The sequence below is a fragment of the Terrapene carolina genome, unplaced genomic scaffold (assembly GCF_002925995.2).
Source record: "Terrapene carolina triunguis isolate 2854851 unplaced genomic scaffold, T_m_triunguis-2.0 Scaffold113, whole genome shotgun sequence".
Taxonomy (NCBI): Eukaryota; Metazoa; Chordata; order Testudines; family Emydidae; genus Terrapene; species Terrapene triunguis.
Genome location: NW_020664464.1, coordinates 27,733,264 through 27,757,396, shown reverse-complemented (window position 1 = coordinate 27,757,396; position 24,133 = coordinate 27,733,264). Strand labels below are relative to the sequence as shown.

At 39.0% G+C, this 24,133-nt stretch overlaps 1 protein-coding gene across 1 annotated transcript; it reads left to right on the top strand.

Moving 5' to 3' along the window:
• The first annotated feature begins 6,959 nt into the window (after positions 1-6,959).
• ISOC1 (isochorismatase domain containing 1) lies at positions 6,960-23,484 on the top strand. The gene is made up of 5 exons (XM_024193354.2): positions 6,960-7,265; positions 16,681-16,800; positions 16,987-17,190; positions 17,545-17,661; positions 22,164-23,484. The coding sequence occupies exons 1-5, from the start codon at positions 6,960-6,962 to the stop codon at positions 22,308-22,310; spliced, it is 894 nt and encodes a 297-aa protein (XP_024049122.2). The 3' UTR covers positions 22,311-23,484.
• The last annotated feature ends 649 nt before the right edge of the window (positions 23,485-24,133 follow it).

Sequence of the window (24,133 nt, the reverse complement as noted above, 5' to 3'; positions counted from 1 at the left end):
GAACATAGTAAAACACCCAATTTATTCACGTTGTGGGGTGCTTCAGAGTTTTGCTTTCTTCTCTAAATTCCAAATAATGTATTTTACTATTCCGCTTGAACTAATTTCTGAGGATTATTGGACAGGAGAAGGATTTTAGCCAGTCATCACCCAGAAAAGTCAAATGGACAGTATTGGAGTTTTTATTGACACAGCTGTTCTCACTCAGTTGAATTCAATGGAAATCAGATGAATAAGTGCAGTTCTGCTGCGGAAAAAGAAGGCCCTGACTGGCAATTACACCAGGAGTGGTTTTGGACCTACATATCCAGTCACATCTCTCCATATTCACAAAAATTCAATTCAATTATTTACTTTTTAAACCTGGCCTCATTTTACAACCTATCCTTGAACAATTAGTCATGCAACCCTTGCCCCCCAATAGTGGCATCACTGAAAAGGCCAAGAAAGCCGCAGCACAAAACTTTCAAAAAGGCAAGAAACAATTTTATTTTTATTTCTTGAGGTGTGTTGATTCTTCTTTTGCCCTGAAATTAAGAAACAGTGTTCATTGCACTGGAGCATATTCACAATAAATAACTTTTGTAGTTTATCAAATGCTTCAGTTGCACTTGGGCGCATAATTGCAAAAGGAGATGGCTGCCACTCAGACCTCGCTACCATGAACACCAGACCTGGATGGAATATAAGGCCACACATTCTGTTCTCTCAGGGTGACCAATTCCTACAATTTCAAATTTTCTCTGTGCTAGTCATCTTAACTCCTCTGCATTCTGTTTCTCCATTAAAAATAAAAGTAAATTCTATGGAAGAATCAAGCATGGAGTAAATCTTAATTTAACGCACACTCACTCATGAATCAAGGATTTCAGGAATTAAATCTATCAGTCTCAGGAGTAATGGAAACCTCAATCTTTGAATAGCTGCTAATGCAGATATTTGTCAGGCAGATGTTCCAAGTAAGAGAAATAAAGTTTAAAAAACCTTTAAAGGAGCATTTGAGTTTGTAAATTACATCTGCAGGATAAAATATTAAGAACTGGCAAATTAAGAAATATAGAGTAATTGTCTTTAATTTTAAAAATAGATACAAATGAGACTGGTCCCTGAGAGTGGAGGAGCAGAAAGGAGAAATCTCTTCTTCTGAGCTCCATTTTTAATTTCTATAGTTTCTACAATGTTAATATTTGTTGATATTCGTTATTCTCCATGACATATCAATTACAGCTGGAACCACGCTTTTTGATTTAGTTACTGTATGCCAAAAGGAAAAACAAAGGGACAAATTCTGATACTACTCTGATGGTCATTGTATACAAACAACAGAATAGAGCAAAATTCCCTTTGACAACAATGGGAATTTTGGTTAATTGAGGGCTACAAAATTTGGTTCAAAGTGACTTTTTATTATCAAAGTCCAAAAGCCAACTTGTTGGGCCTTATCAAATCTGCCATGCTAGGCTTCACATGTCATTTCCCCTTGTAGTTCCAGACAAGTCTGCTTTTTTGAAGTCCCTTATTCTGCTGCTCTCACTCCTACCTTTCCTTAGAATCATGAAGTCTATCACCTCATGATCACTTTCACCCAAATTGCCTTCCACCTTCAGATTGGCTAGAATCAAATCTAAAATAGCTGTTCCCCCGGGTTACTTTCTCCACTTTCTGAAACAAAAAGTTGTCTCCAGTACATTCCAAGAATTTGTTGGAAATGTTGTGTTTTGCTGTATTACTTTTTCAACAGATGTCTGTGTAGCTAAAGTTCCCAATTGCTACCGGGTGTTGTGTTTTGAATATTTCTGTTATTTGTTCTAGAAATGCCACCTCCTCCTCTTCCTGATTTGATGGCCTATAGTAGACCCCTATCCTGATGTTAGCCATATTTTCCAACTTTTATCTTTCCCCAGAGACTTTCAACTGGTCTTTCTCTCACCTTCTTCTGGACCTGAGAACAAGTTATATATTCTTGATGTATAATGCAACAGCTCCTCCCTTTCTTCCATGCCTGTTCTTCCTCAACAAGCTATACCTCTCTATACCAGTATTCCAGTCATGAGATTTATCCCAACAAGTCTCTGTGATCCCAATTAAAATCATAATTCAGTTTATGTACTAATACGTCCAGTTCATTTCCCATACTCCTTGCATTTGTGTGTAGACATCTAAGATGCTGAACAGATTTTCCTACTGTTGTTCCTAGGACCTTACTGTAATTTTCCATGCTTCCCCCCTGCCACCCCACAACATCTAACCCTCTGTTAAGGTTGCCTTTTTTATGTTTACCTGGTGGCATTTGTCACTGCCACTTTTAAACTTTGTTTAAATCTCTACTCACCAGGTTGGCAGGTCGATGCACAAATATGTTCTTCCTCTTCTTGGTCAGATGGATCCTCTCTCTTTCCAGCAGTCCTCAGAACAATGTGTTCAGTTCCTAGGGTGATCAGGGATAATCTAAAGGTACAGACTGGAGACCGAGGACACTGTTCTTTCTTCCTACACTGGGACAGGAATGGAAGAAGATTGGGTGGAAGTGGTGTTCTTAGCCACTGCTTCCTACATTCTGGCACAGTCTGGAGCCTGCCCAGCCCATGATGTAAGTAGCTCTTAGTCTCAGTACAGTGTCTCTGGCTAAGCCCAGACCCTTCCCCTGGCCTGCCCCTTTCCTCCCAATATGGAGGGACTTGGAGCATAGTTAGCCTTAGAGGCCTTTTGCCAGCTCTACATCAATGGGCAAGGCCTCATGCTCAGAGGATATTCTCAGGGAGCCACTCCTGCCCCCTTTAACACCCATTTGTACTGCCAGAGTGACACAAAGGGGCTTTAGTGTAACTGTAAATTGAGCCCCAAGCATGGATAAAATAGGCCTCTGACACAAGTTAGGGTCTAATTTGGGCATAATTCTCTCTTCCTCTGCATGGTAGAGGCAGTGAAAGTGATCACATTGGCAATCAACTATCATACACATTTCAGATAGACAAACTTTCCACTAGAAAATCACATTGCTATATATCAGATTTACTCATTTCCTCCCCATCCTTTAACTGGCCTCAAACATGCTATCTGTAAGCTCATCATATGCTAAATGCTTTAAAAAGACAATGCTCTCCAAGTACTTTCTGTCAGTATATTGTATATAATCACAGCAATATGCATTTCATGATGGTACAGATATTACATGCATATCTAGAAATTCATTAAAAATGATCAGAATACCCAAGTATTTTTCTGGGGCCAAATCACTATTCTCCCAAGTCTGACTCTGAACAGAGGGTTCAGATGGCCCCATTAACAAGGAGGGAATTTGCTGAGGGTTCTGAACAGGGATCTTCCACATGAGGTTCATAGAAGGTTCAGGACCTTCTTTTTCCGCAGCAGAACTGCACTTGTTCATCTGATTTACAGCCCACAGGAGAAAGCAACATTTGGTTCTCACACCTTAAAGAATTATAATGTAAATGTAAGCACTACAACAAAACAAATAAATAATAATGTAGGTATTCTGTTGAGTTCTTTTACTTATTTCTTAGAGCTTATTCAACAACAGCCAGTCCCTCCTATGGTACCGAGAATCCATTCAGCAAGTTGATGGTTCTCAAATACACAATATGAAAATTCAATTCCCACAGAAAATTAGAAGCTTCTAAGGTAACTATGGGCAGACACAGCTCTCATTTTTATATATAAATCTGGGAGTGACTGATAAGTAAAGATGTTGACTTTAGATACTGAATACTGGAACTGGAAACAATTAAAGTAAAGTGCGGAGGACTGGCTGCTATAATCTTTAAAAATTGCACATCACAGATTAAGATCAACTATAAACTGATTAATTCAAACAGGATAAATAGAATTCACACAGATTACTGAACTTGTCACCTTTTTCATTTGGAGAACTGGAATTGATTCAAGTTAACTGACTGACCCATAAAATTGTTCAGTTCAAATGCTTCTACTTAATAGTATTAAGTGACTGGCTGTAGTCATTAACTGTATCAGCAGAACAGTAAGCCTGGATGAGCAATTACAAAATACCAGTAAGTCCTGAACAACTGGCTAGTTGGCAGGCATGACTACATGTTCTTCACTAACTTTGAAACTCATCCTAAAATGTGTATTTCTAATGCAACAAAAATAATAATTTGTAATTAAATTCAAAACATCCCAGTTAGGAACATACTATTATGTTTACTGTACCGCTAGGTAACCTGAGAATGGAGTGGTTAAGTCACTTGGCAAATGTCAGACAGCAAATCAGTGGCAGAACCAGAAATCAAAATCAAGGGTATCTGCTTCCAAGTCCCTTGCTCTAAGAAAATATTTGCAGATGACATTAGTTCGAAAGGGTTGATCCTAAGTATGCTAGGCTTTATGTTCTCTTAACATAACAGAATTGTGTTCATACTTTTGCATTGAGCCTTAAATGTATGCTAGGAGAAAATCCTTATCTAAATTAAGCCATGTGGATCACAGAGAGGCAGCTGCAGCTTCCATTAACTAGACCATTCTTTCTTTCCCTACTAATCCATGTGATTCATTGCTTTAATCATTATGGGCCTGATTCTTCCACTCGTTACCACAGGGAGTGGTACCTACTCATGTGAGCAGTCCTACTGATTCCAGTAGAACTACTTGTGTAAGTACTAACTCAACAAGAGTAAGGTTGGCAGAAATGGTCCCTGTCATTAGTCATACTGTGGTCTAAGTTCTGACCTCATTAGTGTCTGTGCAAACTTGCTGAATTTAGTGGGAAAAAATGAGGGCAGAGTCAATGTATGTTTTGGGCCTGTATCTTGATACAATTTTAAGACTCATTTGGTATAACTTCTGCTTACAGACAATAAGATCCCCAGTTTGAATGTCTGCTCCTGTAACATGTAGAATTTTCACTAAAAACAGCTACTGAACAGGGTCTTCATTAATCAGTTAAGGCTGTTTTAGTGTCTGCCAAATGTGGCAATTTAGCATCAGCAGGGAAAAATACAAAATGGAAGGACTACATTTGCTAGCAACTGTATTTTTTTTAATCAAGCACCTGGTTTATTCTGTGCTAAGGTTGCAGTCAAGTTAGTTCTTGAGCATTATGATAACTGTTGTGTATCACCCAGTCACAGATTTCCAACACATGTATTTTATATAGGTAGACATTCAGTAAAGTGTGTGAACCATTTTGAACTGGATGACCATGGGAAACAGCCACCAGAAATCGAGATGTCAGTGCTGTTGGTATTTCATTCCTACAATTCAGACCATTTCCCAAATAATCTGGAGTATAACAGAACTGCCTAGAAACTCAAGTCAAGAACTTGGTTATAGTCCTAGTTCTGCTATTCATTCACTGGATGATCTTGGGCAAGTTACTTCTGGTAAAAGTCTGTCAATTTCACATAGTCCACCAGAAGTTCAGAGAATGAGAGAAGAGGGCATGTGAGCACAAAGTTCTCCCCCTTTGGATCCAATTGCAGGCTCAAGGCCTTGCTTTATAATTCCGATATATATATAGCATTTAAATTTATTAACCTATCATATATGTCCATAATGACAGGATGAAAAACTGTCCTGAATCTAAATCAAAGTCAAAGCTCAGGCTGCAACGCTTTCAAAGGAAATGAATTAAAATACAAGCAGTCTTCAGACCATATCAATGGCATATTTACTATATATGCATATACACTATTACAGTCTCCATACGGTTAAGGCCTTAAACATGCAGCAAATCCTCTCTGAGGCACACACTGAAGATAAACATAAAGGACAATTTTTGTTTAAGTATCAGATTGTTTCATACTTTCCATTTTGCTACGTAATGATAAATCTTATCTTTACTGGCTGGTAATCAGATCTAATGCCTACAGCACTCCATAGGATGTGTTCACTCCATGAAATACTTTTATCCATTTGAAGTAATTACCAAATAGGAATAGTCTCAAAGAATTATAAGGTGTTTCTAAGGCCTAAATCGACTTTTAGGCACTACCAATAAGTGCTAGATATAGGCCACCACCAGTATGCAGACATGCCAAACCCACAGAAAAAAAACAGAAATTGGGCTTATTTTTGGCTTAATTGACTTGTGAGTTGCTAGTTTTGGCTTGTAGCTTCTTTTCTTTCATCTGCTCCCGGCAAGCAGGGACAAAGGGGGTAAAGAGTCAGCGATGCACAGTGGGCCCACCACAGTCCCAGACTGCAGACCCTAGGGATCTAGTCACTTAGTGTTGGGGTTCTTAGAGATTGGCTTGTTTTGGCCTTGTTTTTTGGCTTATTGTAAAAGTTGTTGTGCTTATTTACGGTGTGAAAGTTGGCAACTGTACAAGCACAGGGCAGTCAGTGCTGGCAGCAATTCCAGATTAGTCTTTTAACAGCGCCTATGGCTAACTGGTAAGGAGCATCCATCCTTCTCAGCGGCAGCCCGAGAGCCAGGAACATCCCCTCTGGTTACTGGGTCTTTAACAACCACCAATGTAGTGTGCCTGGCTAAGGCGCCCCACGGGAAGGGTGACAGGAGCCGCTGTGCTGCGGCTGCCTCACAGAGCCCGGCCCCCTCCGGGCTAATGGTGGGGCCCGGTGCTGCACTCGCGTCCGGGACCGCGGCATGGATGCTGGGGCAGCCCAGCTGAGGCGAGTGCGGCGCCGCCGCAGGCTCTGCCCCAGGGGAGCCTCTCGCAGGCTCGGGGGCCGTGCAGCGGTAGGCCAGTCTCAGCAGCTGGGCGTCGCGGCCAAGCCAGACGGGCCTCGGCTCCTCCTAGCAGGCTGGGAGCGAGCGGGCTGAGGGTGAAGGGCCCTAGGGCCGGGGTAGACGCAGCTTGGCTGGGAGCGGGGCACCAGGGCCGGGCCTCATGGTGAGGAGGCGGAGCAGGAGCCGGGACTGGGGGCCGCCCGTCTGCCTGGGGGGCGGGAGCGGCTGGCGGAGCAGCAGTAGCGGCGGCTTGGGCCGCAGGGAGGCGCCTGAGCGGCTGCCCCTGAACATGGCGGCGGCGGCGGCTGCTCCTCCCGCGGGTGGCGGGGGCTGCTGCCCGGCCGGGCCCGGCGGCGGCTCGGTGCCCGTGCTCTTTTGCTTCTCGGTCTTCGCCCGGCCCTCGACAGTGCCGCACGGCGCCGGCTACGAGCTGCTGATCCAGAAGTTCCTGAGCCTCTACGGGGACCAGCTCGACATGCACCGCAAGTTCGTGGTGCAGCTCTTCGCCGAGGAGTGGAGCCAGTACATCGACCTGCCCAAGGGCTTCGTGGTCAGCGAGCGCTGCAAAGTGCGCCTGGTGCCGTTGCAGATACAGGTGAGACCCACCCCCGCCAGGGCCAGCTCCCGTCCCACAGCTTCCCGCCCTCTCTGTGCCTGTCTAGCTTGGAGTTACGGGCTCCCTGGAGCACGCGGGGGTCACTGTCATTCTCTGAGGTGCACGCCTCCCACCCTGTCTGCATGAATACACTCCCGGCATCTCTCAGCCTGCAGGGCCCCCGCTTTGGGTTCCCCCTCACCCCCATTCCTTTAAAGACTTTCCCAGCGCGCTTCAGGTCTCCTTAAAGCCCCACCACCCTATTGCTGGAACTAGGGGTGCTGGGGGTGTGGCAGCACCTCCTGGCTTGAAGTGGTTTCCATTATATACAAGCGTCAGTTTTGTTCAATGGCTTTTAGCACCCCCGCTATAAAAATTGTTCCAATGCCCTTCCTGCCAACCACCTCTCTCTCAGGCACACACCCCTTTTCACACCCACTGTCTGCTTCTCTCTAAAGTCCACATACGCTGTTGAAACCCCCTCCTGTAGCCACCCCCTCTTATGTAACCTGCTCTAAAATTTCTTTTGGAAAATTAACGTTGAAGAAATATAATCCCAATTTCTCTTAACATGCATACATAGAATTCTATGTCCATAGTTATGACCAGAGTTTAGGAATATGATTTATTAGCTCTTATCACTTTTATTGTTGCCCAAACAGTTAAATGACAAATATAGTTATCCTCAAGAAATCTGAGCTTCCACATGTTGCAATAAATGTCTTTGTTTTAAAAATGACATAATAGAGAAGACAGGTTATAAAAATGATTGCATAGCAGTGTCTGAGAGTGCCATGTTTCCTGACAATCTTTTAAATTGTAATAATGATTTGCAATGTCTGAGGGAAACTTCAGTGCAGAGTAAAAAAAGGGATTAGGCAAAATCTAAATCCATGAGGAAGCAATACAGCAAACCTACATTTTATATTATACTGATGCATTTATATTATTAAGCCCATAACCTAATGCACTTCACAGAAACACATGTATCTTACAGCCACCCTTGAATCTTGGTTTTATATTTAATGAATCAGACCATATTTTCCCCAAAGGTGGTACAATACATAAAACAGTAAACATTTGTCATTTGAAATAGACAACCTGTGCAATCTTTCTTTCAACTAAATTTGTGCTAAGGTGGAATTGAGGTTGGGGTCAGGGTTCAACATTGAAAACAAAGATTAATCTTTAATTACAAATTTTATTGTGCCAGAGCTTTGTACCATGCACTACATGTCCCCAGTTTTATATTCAGTCCTGCTTCTGATAAGTTATAGGATAGTAACTCACTGGTTTCATGGCAGACTGCTAGACAGATATAGTACATGTTTTTCATAACAGAGATTTATGCCAGTCGTGCTGTAATGACTGCATTCAGAACAAAATTGCCTTACTTTTCCCTTTTTCCAGTTTAGGGGGTTTTAAAACATCAGCTATTTTTCAATAATGAAAATGTGAATTTTATATGGAGAGGAATGTTCAGGTTTTAGCTGTAGTCAATTAATTTTCCTCTGTCAGGCAGAAATTCTGGATGAGTTGGAAATACAATGTAAAAAATGAATATTTTTTATGATTTGGAATACGGCTATTCTTTGTATCACCAGACAATACTTATTGGAATGTTATTCATAAATTAGCCTTAATAATAGAGTCCTGTGCCCTAGCAGGTTATCAGGTCAGATTCCCTCTACCGCAGTGGCTCTCAAACTTTCCAAATTACTGTACCCCTATCAGGAGTCTGATTTGTCTTGCGTACCCCCAAATTTCACCTCACTTGAAGACGACTTGCTTACAAAGTCAGACATAAAAATACAAATAGTGTCACGGTACACTATTACTGAAAAATGGCTTACTTATTTTTACCATATAATTATAAAATAAATGAGTTGGAATATAAATATTGTACTTGCATTTCAGTGTATAGTATATAGAGCAATATAAACAAGTCATTGTCTGTATGAAATTTTAGTTTGTACTGACTTTGCTAATGCTATTTTATGTAGCCTGCTGTAAAACTACGCAAATATCTAGATGAGTTGATGTATCCCCAGGGGTACACATACCCCTGGTTGAGAACCACTGCTTTACCTAGTAAATACTGTTCCCTACACCCAGAATGTTATGTATTTTTGGTATTTCCTTTAGTCATGTGTCAAAGACCCCTCTTAGTATCTGTTCTTTGTCTAATTAGATTTACCGAGTCTCCCAAGGAAGTGATGGAAACCTCATCATTTGATATAGTCAAACCTAGGCAAGAAAACATACTATGTGGAACAAACATTAATAGAAGGAATGTCTAGAATTCTAAATTATTTTCCATCCCCAAATTTACTGTATGTTTGGGGATAGAAAAAGACTTCAGTCATAAGAACAACCATACTGGGTCAGACCAAAGGTCCATTCAGCCCAGTATCTTGTCTACCGACAGTGGCCAATGTCAGGTGCCCCAGAGGGAGTGAACAGGTAATGATCAAGTGATCTCTCTCCTGCCATCCATCTCCACCCTCTGACAAACAGAGGCTGGGGACACCATTCCTTACCCATCCTGGCTAATAGCCATTAATGGACTTAACCTCCATGAATTTATCTGTTATAGTCCTAGCCTTCACAACCTCCTCAGGCAAGGAGTTCCACCGTTGACTGTGCGCTGTATGAAGAAGAACGTCCTTTTATTTGTTTTAAACGTGCTGCCCATTAATTTCATTTGGTGGCCCCTAGTTCTTATATTATGGGAACAAGTAAATAACTTTTCCTTATTCACTTTCTCCACATCACTCATGATTTTATATATCTCTATCATATCCACCCTTAGTCTCCTCTTTTCCAAGCTGAAAAGTCCTAGCCTCTTTAATCTCTCCTCATATGGGACCCATTCCAAACCCCTAATCATTTTAGTTGCCCCTTTCTGGACTTTTTCTAATGCCAGTGTATCTTTTTTGAGATGAGGAGACCACATCTGTACCCAGTATTCAAGATGTGGGTGTACCATCGATTTATATAAGGGCAATAATATATTCTCTGTCTTATTCTCTATCCTTTTTTTAATGATTCCTAATATCCTGTTTGCTTTTTTGACTGCCACTGCACACTGTGTAGACGTCTTCAGAGAACTATCCACGATGACTCCAAGATCTCTTTCCTGATTAGTTGTCGCTAAATTAGCCCCCATGTATGTATAGTTGGGGTTATTTTTTCCAATGTGCATTACTTTACATTTATCCACATTACATTTCATTTGCCATTTTGTTGCCTAGTCACTTAGTTTTGTGAGATCTTTTTGAAGTTCTTCACAGTCTGCTTTGGTCTTAACTATTTTGAGCAGTCATCTAGCCATTGTTAATTTAAAGTGACATTATACTGCTGAGTTGAAAACATGAAAAGATGAGGTCCTCTCCATGAAACTGACCAATGAGGTCTTTCTGTCCAAATTGAGTTAGACAAAATAGACAGCTGTATAGTGACAAGAAAAATACAGGATTTTAAGATTTGTTTAAATAATTTAAGGTGGCATTAATGACACAGATAAGACTCCCTCCCCCACAAGTACAGGCCTCACTTCTGCAAAGACTTCTGCTGGTTGCTCCCTGTGTTGAAACCATTGACTGCAGTGGGATCCCCCACACCCACTTCTTAGTGGGGCCAGGCCATATCTTTTATCTTGAACTTGACATCCCTGCATACATCTCTTTGAAGAACTGGGCCATAATTTTTATCTTGACCTTGAAGAGTCAGTATTGTGATATCTGGTAATACATTCTTGTTAAACCTCATATACTTCTTACTCAGTTTTAGTCTAATACAGACTTTCCAAATGCTGTCATAATGTGGATCACATTTTAGTACAGCAGCAGTCTCCTGGGCAGCCTGCCCTCTTATTGGTGATGCCATTACATCTCTGAGGTTTTTCATGTAATTGTTTAGATGAAAAGGTAAAATTAGAGCAGTCTTTAATGTATCTTAGCTGTTTCTGAAAGTAATTTAGCAGCTGGTAATGAAACATCACCACGTGACCAGCCAATTCTGCTTGAACCACCAGCCAGTGCTCTCAGATCACACAGGTTGGGAACCTCTGGTCTAATACAATCACAGTTACATGTTTCAGATTAACTAGGAAACACAAGACAAAGAAAAAAGTCCCTCATCAGCATGAGTGCGATAGGTGTCTAGTGCAGTGGTTCCCAAACTTTAACAACCTGTGAACCCCTTTCACTAAAATGTCAAGTATTGCGAACCCCCTCCTAAAAATAAATATTTCCAGGGATTTTCTCCTTTACCTGAGTATAAATTATAAAAGCAGTGATCTCAGAAATATAAAATTTGTTTTTGTGACATGCTTATTACACACTATTTCTTATTAATTATTATTTATCATGATAGTATTTTTTTTATTACATTATGAAAACAGCAATACTCATCCAAGATCTCACTTTTGTAGCTTGTATTGCTTTGAATAAGCCTGTTATAAGACAAGGCTCCTATGTTTCATCAAGGAGTATCAGATGTGAAAAGCATGAAGGGGTTTAAGAAGCCAACTCAAAGAGTTCCTCCCACACAAACATTTAGGTCTTGAGCAGTCCAGGCAAACAACGCACGTTACAACAAAGCTTAAACTTGTTCTTCATAATAATTTTAAAAACAATACTAGCTGCCTATTTCATTTTAAAAACAGCCAAAAATATCCACCTCCCTTTCCATTTCTTATAAGGAGTCTTGACGTTTCAATCTCCTCAGTGTGATAGATAGGCTTGCTCTGATCTGCTTAGCTCTTGGAAGTCCAGGGGCTCTAGGCTGCTGGCCCCATGCTTCCCGGGGTACCTAGGGACAGCTCTGGCCGCCATTAGGGATTTTTTTCCCGAGAACCCCCTGTAACATTTTACCAACCCCAGTTTGGGAACCACTGGTCTAGTGCAACCACCCTCCCTAATATTTTATTTTAATAAAATGACTTTAGAAAAACCCCAATAACAACAAATGGCTGACTCCTTAACTTGTATAGTTTTATCATATGCATAGCCTAATCATCAGCCAATCAGATACCTCTTTCCATAAACTCATTGTAATTGTGATAGACATTTAGACATGGGGAGTGGAAGAGAAATTTGATTACTATACCAATTAATGCTCAAAAAGGGACAACACTGTATGGTTTCTTTTACTGAAATATTCAATTCCTTCCCACATCCCTCCGAAGTTCAGAAGGGTTGTAAACTCACTCTGCATTAATTTTGTCTCTGTATGTTCTGTTCTGAAAGCTACTTTACACTCTTCAGATTAGGATATGTCTATCAGGGAAACTTGCACTGGTGTACTTACACTGGTATACATACACTGATGTAAATTCCTAATGTAGACATGCTGCATTGGTGCAAAATGGGGCGTCAGCCAGTCAAATTCTTAATTGTCTGCCAGTGGTTGTACATAAGGCTGCAAGTATGTCACGGAAGTCGTGGATTCTGTGACCTCCGTGACTTCTGCAGCGGGTGGTACGGGCTCGGGCTGCCCGACTCGGGCAGCCCCTGGGTCAGCAACAGCAGTTTGGGTGTGTGGGCTCAGGGCTAGGGGCAGGGGGTTGGGAGTGTGGGGGGACGTTTACCTCAGGGTGGGGGGCTCTCACTGTCATGGCCCAGCAGCTCCTAGGTGGTAGAGGGGCTGGAGGGAGGCCTCCATGCTGCCTGTACCCACAGGCCCCACCCCGCAACTCACATTGGCTGCGGTTCCCAGGCAATGGGAGCTGCGGCAGCTGGTGCTTGTGCCCCTCCGCCACCTAGGAGCTGCAGGGATGTGGAGCTGGGTAGGGAGCCCCTGCCTGCTCTGCCAACCCTCCCCCTGCCAGCTTCAATTTTTATGCTTCAATTCCCTGTCTGTGAAATGGAGCTTCTACTTTCCTATTTCACAGGGAAGTTGTCAAGGTAAATTCAATAATGTTTCTATATAGTGAGTATAATAGAAAAGCCTGTGAGGAAATTAATAATTCTGTATTCAGTGAAGAATTTGCATGGTGTACAGTTATCAAAGCTTGGGACCACACATTGTATGAGGAGGATAAAATGAAATCTTGAACAATTGCCTCATTCCCTGAGCACTGTCCATTATATGCACTGATGGATGTGGGCGTCCTGGAAGGTGAAATAGTGTGACTATACAGCTAAAGACTGCATCATACTGCCTATGCACAAGCAACCTTCATTCTGCATTTCCTGGCTTTTGGATGTTTGACTTTCCAGTTTTATAAATGGTAATAACAGAAACAAAGTATTTATAACAGAATATTGTCACAAGAGTAATGTCTTCTGCTGGCAAAAATGTTTTGGTTTTTGCCTTGACATTTATGTAGAAACCATTATTTTGTAACATTATTCTCTTCCATCACCCAATCAAGAACTCTGTACATCACAGTGCTTTACAGTACCTCAAAAATAGTCTTAAAAACTCATCATTATAGTGACCTATGTGAAATTAACCTTAGTGCAGCCCTTAGTGTCCATTACACTACTGGTGCTATTAAAAGCCTCAGAGGACAAAGAGTAAATTGACATGTAAAACAAGCTATCATCTTGCTCCTAGGGGTGGTCCTTCCAACTCTGCATTCCAATACAATGTGGCCAAACTTACACTGCTGCTAATCATGAAATACATGTTCAGTTGTTTGAAGGCTCCAGCCGCCATACTGTTGTATTTTAGTGCTGATAAAACATACTATTTTAAAAGCTGAACTGAAAGGAAAAAAATGCCAAACAAAATAAACCAATGAACCTTTTTAATTCTTCATTCCATCTCCCTCCCCTGATCCCCTTTAGGAATATCAGGCCCTTGCTGTTCTCTTGGTGGAGGTGGTCCCCAGCAAGATCTTGAAAAGACCTGATGTCACATGACACTGTAACCTGATGCAGCTCTCTTGGCCCATCTAGAATAGCCACTTCTAGATCCCTGCCTAGAATATGATTTAAAATGTAGATTATCAAGTTACACACACCTTTAAATCCTAGTCTAGACAAGACCTAAGTATTAGAGAGTAGTTGGTTTTTCACATTCATTCAAGCTTTGGCCTCTGAGGGTGTGTCTCCACGGCAGTAAAACAGCTGACCCAGGCCAGGTAGGGCTATCTCAGGCCAACCATGGGAATTTTATTGCAGCATAGACATACCGTAAGACTACTATTTGTATAAAGTGTTACAGTCACTGTGGACTGCACTAACACCACACATTAATTTCACAAAGGTCACCATATATTCTGTTTCTAAATCAACTTTGGGGAATCATTATACATTTAGAATATTACCATTAAGAATCAGTATATCTACCCCTGTTATGGAGAAAATTGGGGAGGGTGAGGGTATGATGAGCTTGGCAGCGGAGGTGCTGCCCAAGTAACATCACCATTCCTCTTACAAACATCTGGCCAAGATTCTCCAGCAAAGAGAAGGAATTGAGGACCAAACAGTCTTGATATTTCATATTTGAAAGATGAAATACAAAAATATTTAGAAAAAGCTTGAAGCAATTTTTAGAATCATAAAGAAGCAGAAAAGGATGCATACAAGTTTTGGTTTTGCTTTGCTGTTCATCTTTACAAAAGTAAACTATATGAAAGGTTGCCCAACTATGTTTCACTATTCACAGAACAATTACTTACGCAACTATAAACTACTTTAAAATAAACCTAAAATAGTTCTATTGCACAGGGTCAAAGTGTAGACTTTTATGTGTAATTCAAAATTAAAGTTACAGATTTACCTAAATGAGTGTAGCATGTTCATGGAATTAAAACAATATGGAATTCTGCATGAAATATCAAACATGAACAAGGTGTTTCCTACAGATTAGTGATGCACCATTATGTAGTCTGGGACCCAAACACAGGTCACCTTTGAATTTTTATTATCTGGCATTTTCCCCTCTTCCAGATTCAAGAACACTGCTTCTATGTTTTTACCTCATGATCTTTATATTGAGCTTGCATTACAATTTAAACAAAATTTTTAAAAACACACATTTTTTAAAAATCTTGGAAGTAACAAAACAAATAACTTTTCCAAACATTTTACTTTCACATGGCATTTTTTCCCCCCCTCATCCTTTATCTGTACTTTTGTCAATCCCAGCTCTTCTGAACAGGAACCTTTTTCTTCTCCATTTGTATTATCATTTACTCTTTACTGCACTAGCACCTCAATAAAGAAATATATTTTTATGTAACTTTTTAGCTTTTTAAAAAAGAAAAGGCAAAACCAAATTATGGGCAATTGCACATGAGATAAATGAGTTTGTTTAAAAAGCTTTTGAATCTTTTTAACTCCTGTGTTCAGCCATGCAATAATGAACCAATTCCTGCTACAATATATGCAGTCACAATTGAAGTAAACCTTTAAAAATGATCTTACTAGAAAGGTACAAGGTATAAAAGTAGCCAAAATAAACAATGAAAGAGAGAAATAGATACAGAAAACTGCAATATCTAAGTATACTGCATTTTTTGATTAATTGGGTTTCTCACCTAAGCCTTGAAAATATTAAAATCAACCTTTTGTATATGAGGAACTATCAAACAATCTGACGAGTATAGTTTCCAGGTAATATTTAAATAGTTGATGACTTGCGCATTAGAAGACTTCACTGCAAGATTTTTTTAAATTTGCATTAAAAATAAATACAAAATCTATGTGAACATTAATAGTCTAGATTTTTTCACATACATGAAAAACCTCAGTTAATTTATTTTCAGTCTAAAATCCACACAAGAGAAACTTGGGAAATTATTTTTATTTGTATTCAGCTCCGCTGATGGCAGCAATGCTGGGGAGTCCCGCTATAGATCTATCACGGTGAAAGGACCACACAAACAGGAGACATTCACTATACTGTGGAACCAAAGAAAATGAATACATACCAAGTATATAGAAAGAGAATTTTATTTTAAACTTTCAGTTATACTACTTTTAAGTTTTAATTTTTAACATTAGTAGGTAAAACAGTTTTGTGAGAAGTTTAATGAAGTAATGTCCCTTTAGTTGTGGTTGCAGAATTGTATATATTTTTGTCAAAAGGTCAGATCCTGTGACTAGCAGTTATATTTTAAAGTATACAAGTCTCATTGTGTATTTAAACTGTCCTGAGTGCATCTCTCACTTGATAAAACTGTGGATTCCTGTTGGTTACTGCAACACGGCTGTATGTCTGGGTCAATATTTAATTGATTGCCACATGTTAGTTTTAAAAACAAACGAACAAAATAAAAAAAATCCTTAAACATCCTTTCCCCTCTAATTTTGTTGTTCTTCAGTATGCATTCAACCCACACTTTGGCAGAGTTTTTAAAAACTATTTCCCATTCCAGAAATCTCCTTATTTTTTAATAATCAGTTAAAAATTTAATTGAATTAAAACTGTGATGTTAAATCTGTATTTTTGTTTTTAGATAACTACATTAGGCAACCTGACACCTTCAAGCACTGTATTCTTCTGTTGCGATATGCAAGAAAGATTCAGACCTGCTATCAAATATTTTGGTGATATCATCAGTGTAGGACAACGATTGGTAGGTTTACTGATTTTTCTCCCTCTCCCCTCCCCCCCACTGCAGTAACGACAAAAATCTTTGCAAATTGTCATCAATGCACAGATACTACTGGTGTCTTATAGAGGCCAGATGTAAATACTATACGTTCACCCCTCTCATGCTTAAATAACTGTTTTATTCTCGTGGATTTGTTTTTCCTTGCAGGTCCAGGGTGCACGGATTTTAGGAATTCCAGTCATTGTGACAGAACAGTATCCCAAAGGCCTTGGAAGCACCGTGCAAGAAATTGATTTAACAGGAGTTAAACTTGTGCTTCCAAAAACAAAATTTTCTATGGTATTGCCAGAAGTAGAAGCTGCCTTAGCGGATATTCCTGGAGTCCGCAGTGTTGTCTTGTTTGGAGTAGAAGTATGTACTTGTTTGTTATAGTACTGCATTATTACTGTAGTATGGTTCAAAATGTGTTTATATATTGATGTCTACGCAAAGCTGTGTAATAGTCCAGATACCACTTAAAGGTTAAATTGTTTGTGATCATTTCAGTTGTTCAGAGCGGATAATCTTGTAAGATACTTAGATACTTATAAATTGAGTTTACAAGGTCAGATTTTGTAATTATGCAGTTTGCATTCAAAACTCCCATTGAATTAATTAGTAATTTAATGTTTAGGAAAATTATAGGATTGATCCCTAATTTAATCTTGTACAGTAGTTCCAGGTAATCCTGTAAATACTTTTATAATGCTGGTATTTTTCTGACAGACTCACGTGTGCATCCAGCAAACAGCGTTGGAATTGGTTGGCAGAGGTGTGGAAGTTCACATTGTAGCAGATGCCACCTCATCAAGAAGTATGATGGACAGGATGTTTGCTCTTGAGGTAACATGCATAATTTAGATAGACTTTCTTCTACACCTTGGTTCTATATTTGGTTCTCTTATTGTTACAAACCATTGAGAAAGTCACAAGCATTACAGCAAGTGAATAACTCAGTGAGAGGTGTTAGTTATGTAGTCATCCACAGAATAGGTCACCAAGCAACAGAAGGGCCAGGATTTTTTTAAAAACTTAAATATTTTGGTGACGTGTGTCTACATGCAGAGCACTGGGTTGGGAACATCAGGTCAGAATTTGGGAGCTTCTCATGAAATGTTGGACATTCTGCAAACTACTGACTTTTCGTGGCCCCTTGGGTGACCTTGTAAGACCGAATTCTCTATGAAACTGTATAAAAATACTATACAACTTTTTATAGTTCAGAATGGTATTTTGCTCGGCATGCTACTGTTGTTGCCGCTTTGTACTTTGAAGTGTGTTTCAGTTCTGAAGCGCCTTCTAATGTGCCCAAAAAAAAAAAAAAAAAAGGGCAGCAGCAAATTCAGTAAAACTCCTATTTGCCTCTAAGGAGCTAAAAAGCTTTAAATTCCATATTTTAAAAAAGTTTCATTATCACAATTAGAAAAATTCTGGTAGTCCAACTGAATATGCTACAAATGTTGCAAAAGTGACAATACATAAAGCTAGAAAATTTTAAAAGTGCAGCTGCATTTCATACACAACTTCATGGTGGTTTTATGGAAAACAAGCACTCTAACTAGCCTGCAAGCTTAATTGTTGTGTTAAAAATCCAAGATGGAAAAGAGAACTGTATCTGCACTAAACATGGGAATTTTTGCTCTGGATTTTAGCAGAATAGTTGAAAATTAAACTCTTAAAATGAACAATAATTCCATAACTTTGTGCCAGTCACATAGAATCAAAAAAGGAGTTGCACACCTTCTATGTCTAGTAAAACTTTAGAGCTTAAGGAAAGTCAACAGTATTGAGCATTTGATAAAAATGCAGTAACTCTGATTATGTGCGAGCTTAATGAAATCTGCCACATAATGCATATGATGCACAAGGACTACTGTCAGAAAAATAAGTCACAGACTCCCCTGGAAACTAATGCAGTACAGTATTACTATTGCTTAATATGTTTAGTAAGAAAAGAACCAAAATTTTGGTGGTTTTGCTGTTGCTGTACATTTGCTTAGAACAAACAGCACATCTTTCATGTGCGCATGCGTGCACACACAAATCACAGTTCTGTGTATTGTAATAGATTTTGAATTGCCCTGGACAAGTCTTGGATTTTGTCCAGTCAAAATGGATCCATTATAATTATAAAAAAAGTAGATAGCTGCACTCACTCAAAACTCCTAGAAGGGCACTTCAGACAAATTAATTGGTTCTAGATAACTTTTTTTTATTTTTTTTTTAAGGAGTTTGGGGTAAATGTCAGTAGTTCTCAAAATGTAGTTCAGAAAGCACTTGCTGGTTCTTTGTGGAGAGCTGACAGGTTACATGTTACTGGCTCCTCTTCACTTCCAGCCACCTCTACAAGCTTTTAGTTTCCTTTTTGCAATGAAGAGCCTATATTAGGGCAGCTGCTTAATATTATAGGGGAGAGGAATTGAATGCTGCCCCCAGGGACCATGGCTGGGGAAATGGGGACCAGAAAACAGGAAGGCATGTACAGGAATGTTGTATGATCATGGGACTGATGTGTTCCATGATTTCAAAAAAATTGATAACCCCTGGTTTAGGCTAAATACACCATAGGAAGAAATATTTAAAGCCTTCAATTTTTTCCCTCTTTCACTGGATTTATAGGTTAAAGTTACCTATCCCATAGGGGAGGTGGTAGATTTAATTCATTAATATGTGTTGCTTCAGATATGCTTGCAAGTCTTTGAGATCCTCTAGTAGAGGGTACTATAGAACTACAAGCTATTATGTAGACACTTTAATACAATTTGATTCTAAATTATTGGTGTACAGTGCATTTAAAATTTTCAAATTAGACCCATATACACATCGAATGATTGTACTCTGTATAATGAGACACATTCTGGCATGAAACAGGAATAGTTCTTCACTCTATCCAATGTTAGTGTCAACCTTTTTTTCTGCTGCCCTCAGCCCTGTTTACATTCCTCCACTCTGTGCAGATTACTCCTTCCTCATGATGGGGTATATATGGTGACTGCCCTGTAATGTTTAGATTCTGACCAAGAAGAATCCTGCATGAAACCTGAGTGTAGCTAGAACTGAGGAAGACCACTTTTATTCCATGGTCTCCTCTTTTGTTGTTACTTCTCATATATATACAAATACATGTAGCCCCATTTAGAATTCAGTCCTGCATGTTGAGATATTTTTGTCATCATGAAGAAAGCTCTAAAAGAAAATTGTTTTACAATAAGTTAGGTTTTTGTTATGCTTGAACAAGTATAAGTAATCAGTTAAGCAGCAAAATTTTTGAATGCTAACAAGCTATCTTGAGCCTCCTGTTAGTTTCCTCAGTTGCCAACATAAGTGGTAGTGTGTACAAGCCCTAAGGCTATGTCTACACTACAGCTTATGTCAGCAGAATGTATGTTGTTCGGGGTGTGAATAAACCACCACCTGAGTAACATAAGCGACACTGTGGACAGCGCTATGTCAGTGGGAGAGCTCGTGGAAGTGGTTTTATCGTGCCAATGGGAGAGCTCTCTCCTGTTGGCATACAGCGTCTTCACCAGACACGCTGCAGCAGCGAAACTGTAGCTCTATACATGTAGACGTGTCCTAAGTCTTTTCCCAAGACATTTAATAGCCCATTCTATGGAAAAAACAGTTCCTCCTCTTGGGCTAAAGAGGTTAATGGTTTCCTAAAATCGATCTGCAAAGCTAATGGTTAGGTCATTTACACTTTTACTAGCCATTATAGAGAAGAGGCATATACCTTTGCATATGCTACTTTCAGAACCCTTTAAGCCCGCAAGATAGTGACCATTATGCCTCAACTCTTCACAAGGTGAATTTTACCCTCAGCATTTTCTTCTCTTAAATGTATTTCTTTAACAGCCCACTCTCAGTTGCTATTCTGTTTTAATGACACATGCATTACTGACATGAACACAGATTTCAGCTATACTTCTGAAATGTAGTTCTGGTAGTGTTTTATCATTTGCATTTTTTGGATAAGGATTTTTGTTTTTTCTTTTAAGTGTGAGTGAGTCTTCTCTTTTTCCCTAGCCAGTTTTCATTCCATTCCAGCTCCCATTTGTAACTTTTTCCTACTAGTTAGTGCTCTGATAATCATTTTGGGAATTTCAATTGGAGCCTCAAGTCTACCTGTTTGGCGCTTAAATTCTGCTATTTCATTTGCTGCTTGTATCTGTTTAAGTATATGACCCAGAGAAAATGTATCTGTTGTTGTTAGATACTGAACATTTCCATGAGAAATACTCTACCAAACATTACCAGTAATGTATTTTAAAATCTTTAACTGTGCTATGCATATTCTGTTTAATTTAAAATGTGTGACCGTCATGTGGATTAAAGTTGTTATATATGTGGAGAATGCACTGCTTTTTTGCAATTTAAGATTAAAACTTGCAGCCGTGTTCTCATGCAGAAAGTATTAACTTGAAGGAAACAATCTGCATTTGTCCATTGTTTTACAAACTCCATGCTTACTGCATAAGGTATGACGCTTAGCTAAAAATAGTGATTTCCCTCATACAAAGATTACTACAATAATGTGGGGGATATGAATATAGGGATGCTTATCCCACAACTGCCTAATCTAGCTACCAAGGGGTAAAGATCCCAACCCCTCATAATAGGTTAGGGTACTTTTTTCCTCCATTGCTCACAATACAGGCTAAATATAAGCTTTGCATTGTTAATAAAAATTATTGCTGTCTGACTAATGTGAGTGAATTACAGTCAACAGCTAAGGCTTGTAAAAGAGTCTTTCTCTTTTACTTTCACGAGACTATACTGTGCCCTGGAACCAGCAATCTCATGAACAGGGTATTGGATAGTATCTAACAACCTCTGAAAAAGGAAATTCATCTTCAGTAGCAGCTAACTTATTTTCTTTATAATAATGCGTCTTACCTACATAGCACCTTTTATCTGAGGATCTCAAATTTTTTAAAACTGGATGAGATAAGCTTTTCAAAACCGCTGTGTTGTCGGAAGGCATATAATCCTCACTTTATGTATGGGGAAACATTCACATAGAGGGAAGTAACATGCTTAAATTCACATAGAAGATCTGAACTGGAGAAAGAAACCCTTCTGAATACAATGCTTTAATCCAAGACTGTCCTTCCCCCTAATATTCCATAATAAAATGGTATTGACTTTCTCCTTCCCCCACCCCTCTTAATTCTCACCAGCCTCCTGGTTTTATCCTTCCCATCCATAAATACTGGGGGCAAAACAGCACAGGTTTTATTGTTTAGTGAATATTTTAATAGTATTCTCCATTTGGTATATTGTATGTGCTTATCCACACTTGCAAGGATCTCACCTTTTTCTGTCTCTGTTCTTTTCTCTTTTAGCGTCTTGCTCGCACTGGAATAATAGTTACCACTAGTGAGGCCATCTTGCTGCAGCTGGTAGCTGATAAAGATCATCCAAAATTCAAAGAAATTCAAAACATCATTAAGGCAAGTGCTCCAGAGTCAGGGCTCCTTTCCAAAGTATAAAGAGGGCTTTTTGAAAGAGCAGCACATTGTCATCTTTAAGGCAGAACTAAAGTTGTAAACAGACATGCGTGCACGCTCTCACACCAGCTTCAGTAGAAATATAAAACTAAAAATTGGCGTATTTGTGCTTGCCTTAGAAATATTTGTCTGGGTGCCAGTGTGTTCTGTTTAATCACAGCTGTCAAAGACATTGAGTACCATGAGATGCTTTTATTGTCAGACGTTCTATTATTTATTTAAAAAAAACTTAACAGAGGTGCCTGTTAGTCTGTACTGTATCCACTGATTGTTACACTTCTCCAAAAAGTGCACATTTCTGTGAAATCTCTCTTGATTGTTCACTTTGTAAAAGTGTACTGTGATATTCTGCTTCAGTTTTGTATTGATCGAGGTAAATGTGATGTGATAATATGCTTTAACTTTGTGCATAAATTAAACTATTTTAATAGAGAATTTCAATAGTATAAAATAGATGGACTACATGTTTACATTGTCTGTCTGTCTGTCTGTCTTTTAGAATAAAAGCTAAATGCTTTGCTTATTCAGTAAACAAGCCAAGTAGCTCAAGCAACAATCTAGGCTTAATTATTTTGGGTGGCTGAAGTGGACTATGTTGATTATTCCAGACTTTTGACTCCCTAATCCTGTTTTAATGTTCTGTACTTCAACTACAGGTTCCAGGAAGCAATCATTGGGTCACTGCCCCTTTCAAAATTATAAAGAAATCTGTCAATTTGTTAATGAGATGATCTAAAAGATTGGTTTATAGTAATTCACAACTAGTGGGAGACTACTAGCATTTAAAATTGAAAAACAAATCTTAAACGCTTTCAGTTTCAATTACTAAAGGCTAATTATTTCTAGAAATGTCCTTGGATTTTTTTAATCCTTGTATGACTAGATTTAATAAACTCCATCTGGTTTCTGCATTAAGCCAAGCAAGCCCTGAAAAAAATAATCAACTTTTCTAGTCTGTTGTAGACTTCTGCAGCACTGATGTTGGAATTTGATTGGAATCTAGCCTAAAAGCGTAATTTAAAAAGGGACATCTGCAACTTGTTGCTATATATTTTGTAGCTGGAACTTTAACACGATTGTTCCTCTTGAAGGCACCTTCTTCATGTTCAAATGGGTTAAAAAATGTTACATAATGTTTACAACAAGAATGTAACTTTAGAACCTTTAAGGTGTTTTTTTTGTTTGTTTTTAAGTAGATGAAACAAAATATTGAACACTGATCTTTTGGGTATAAAACTAATTACAGTAAATGTATTGTTTGAAATGATTTATTTTCCTCACAAGATGGCTCTAAAAGAATTTTATAACCTTTATATGTTTAAAGCAAATAAAATGTTAACATTTACTGTCTCTCTTACTCTTGTGGTATTTGTGGAATGGAGAATCCTAAAAGCTATTATTTACCATAGCTCTTATTCTAGATTGTGCTGCCTGTAAAATTTCCATAGATGTCATGGAAATTTGGTGCAAAGATTAAGAGCAGAGTGTGGCCTAATAGTTTTGCTTATGTTATTTAGATAACTTATTTTGTGCTCTAAAATTTGAAGAATGATCACCACTCTTGTGGCTTGAGGCAGGAAAAGGAGAAGAAAGGAAGAGTTGAAGAAGCCATTGTTCCATATCACTGACCTACTTTTACCTTTTTTTTGGGGGGGGGGGGGGGGGGCTGCTATATTAATCATTCTGTATAGCAGAGTAAAGCCCACTTATATAAATCAACAGCTGTGCACAAAAGTACTATAAATATCTCATGAAATATTATTCTGTTTCTTCAGTATTTATACATTTATATTACCTGTGGTAGT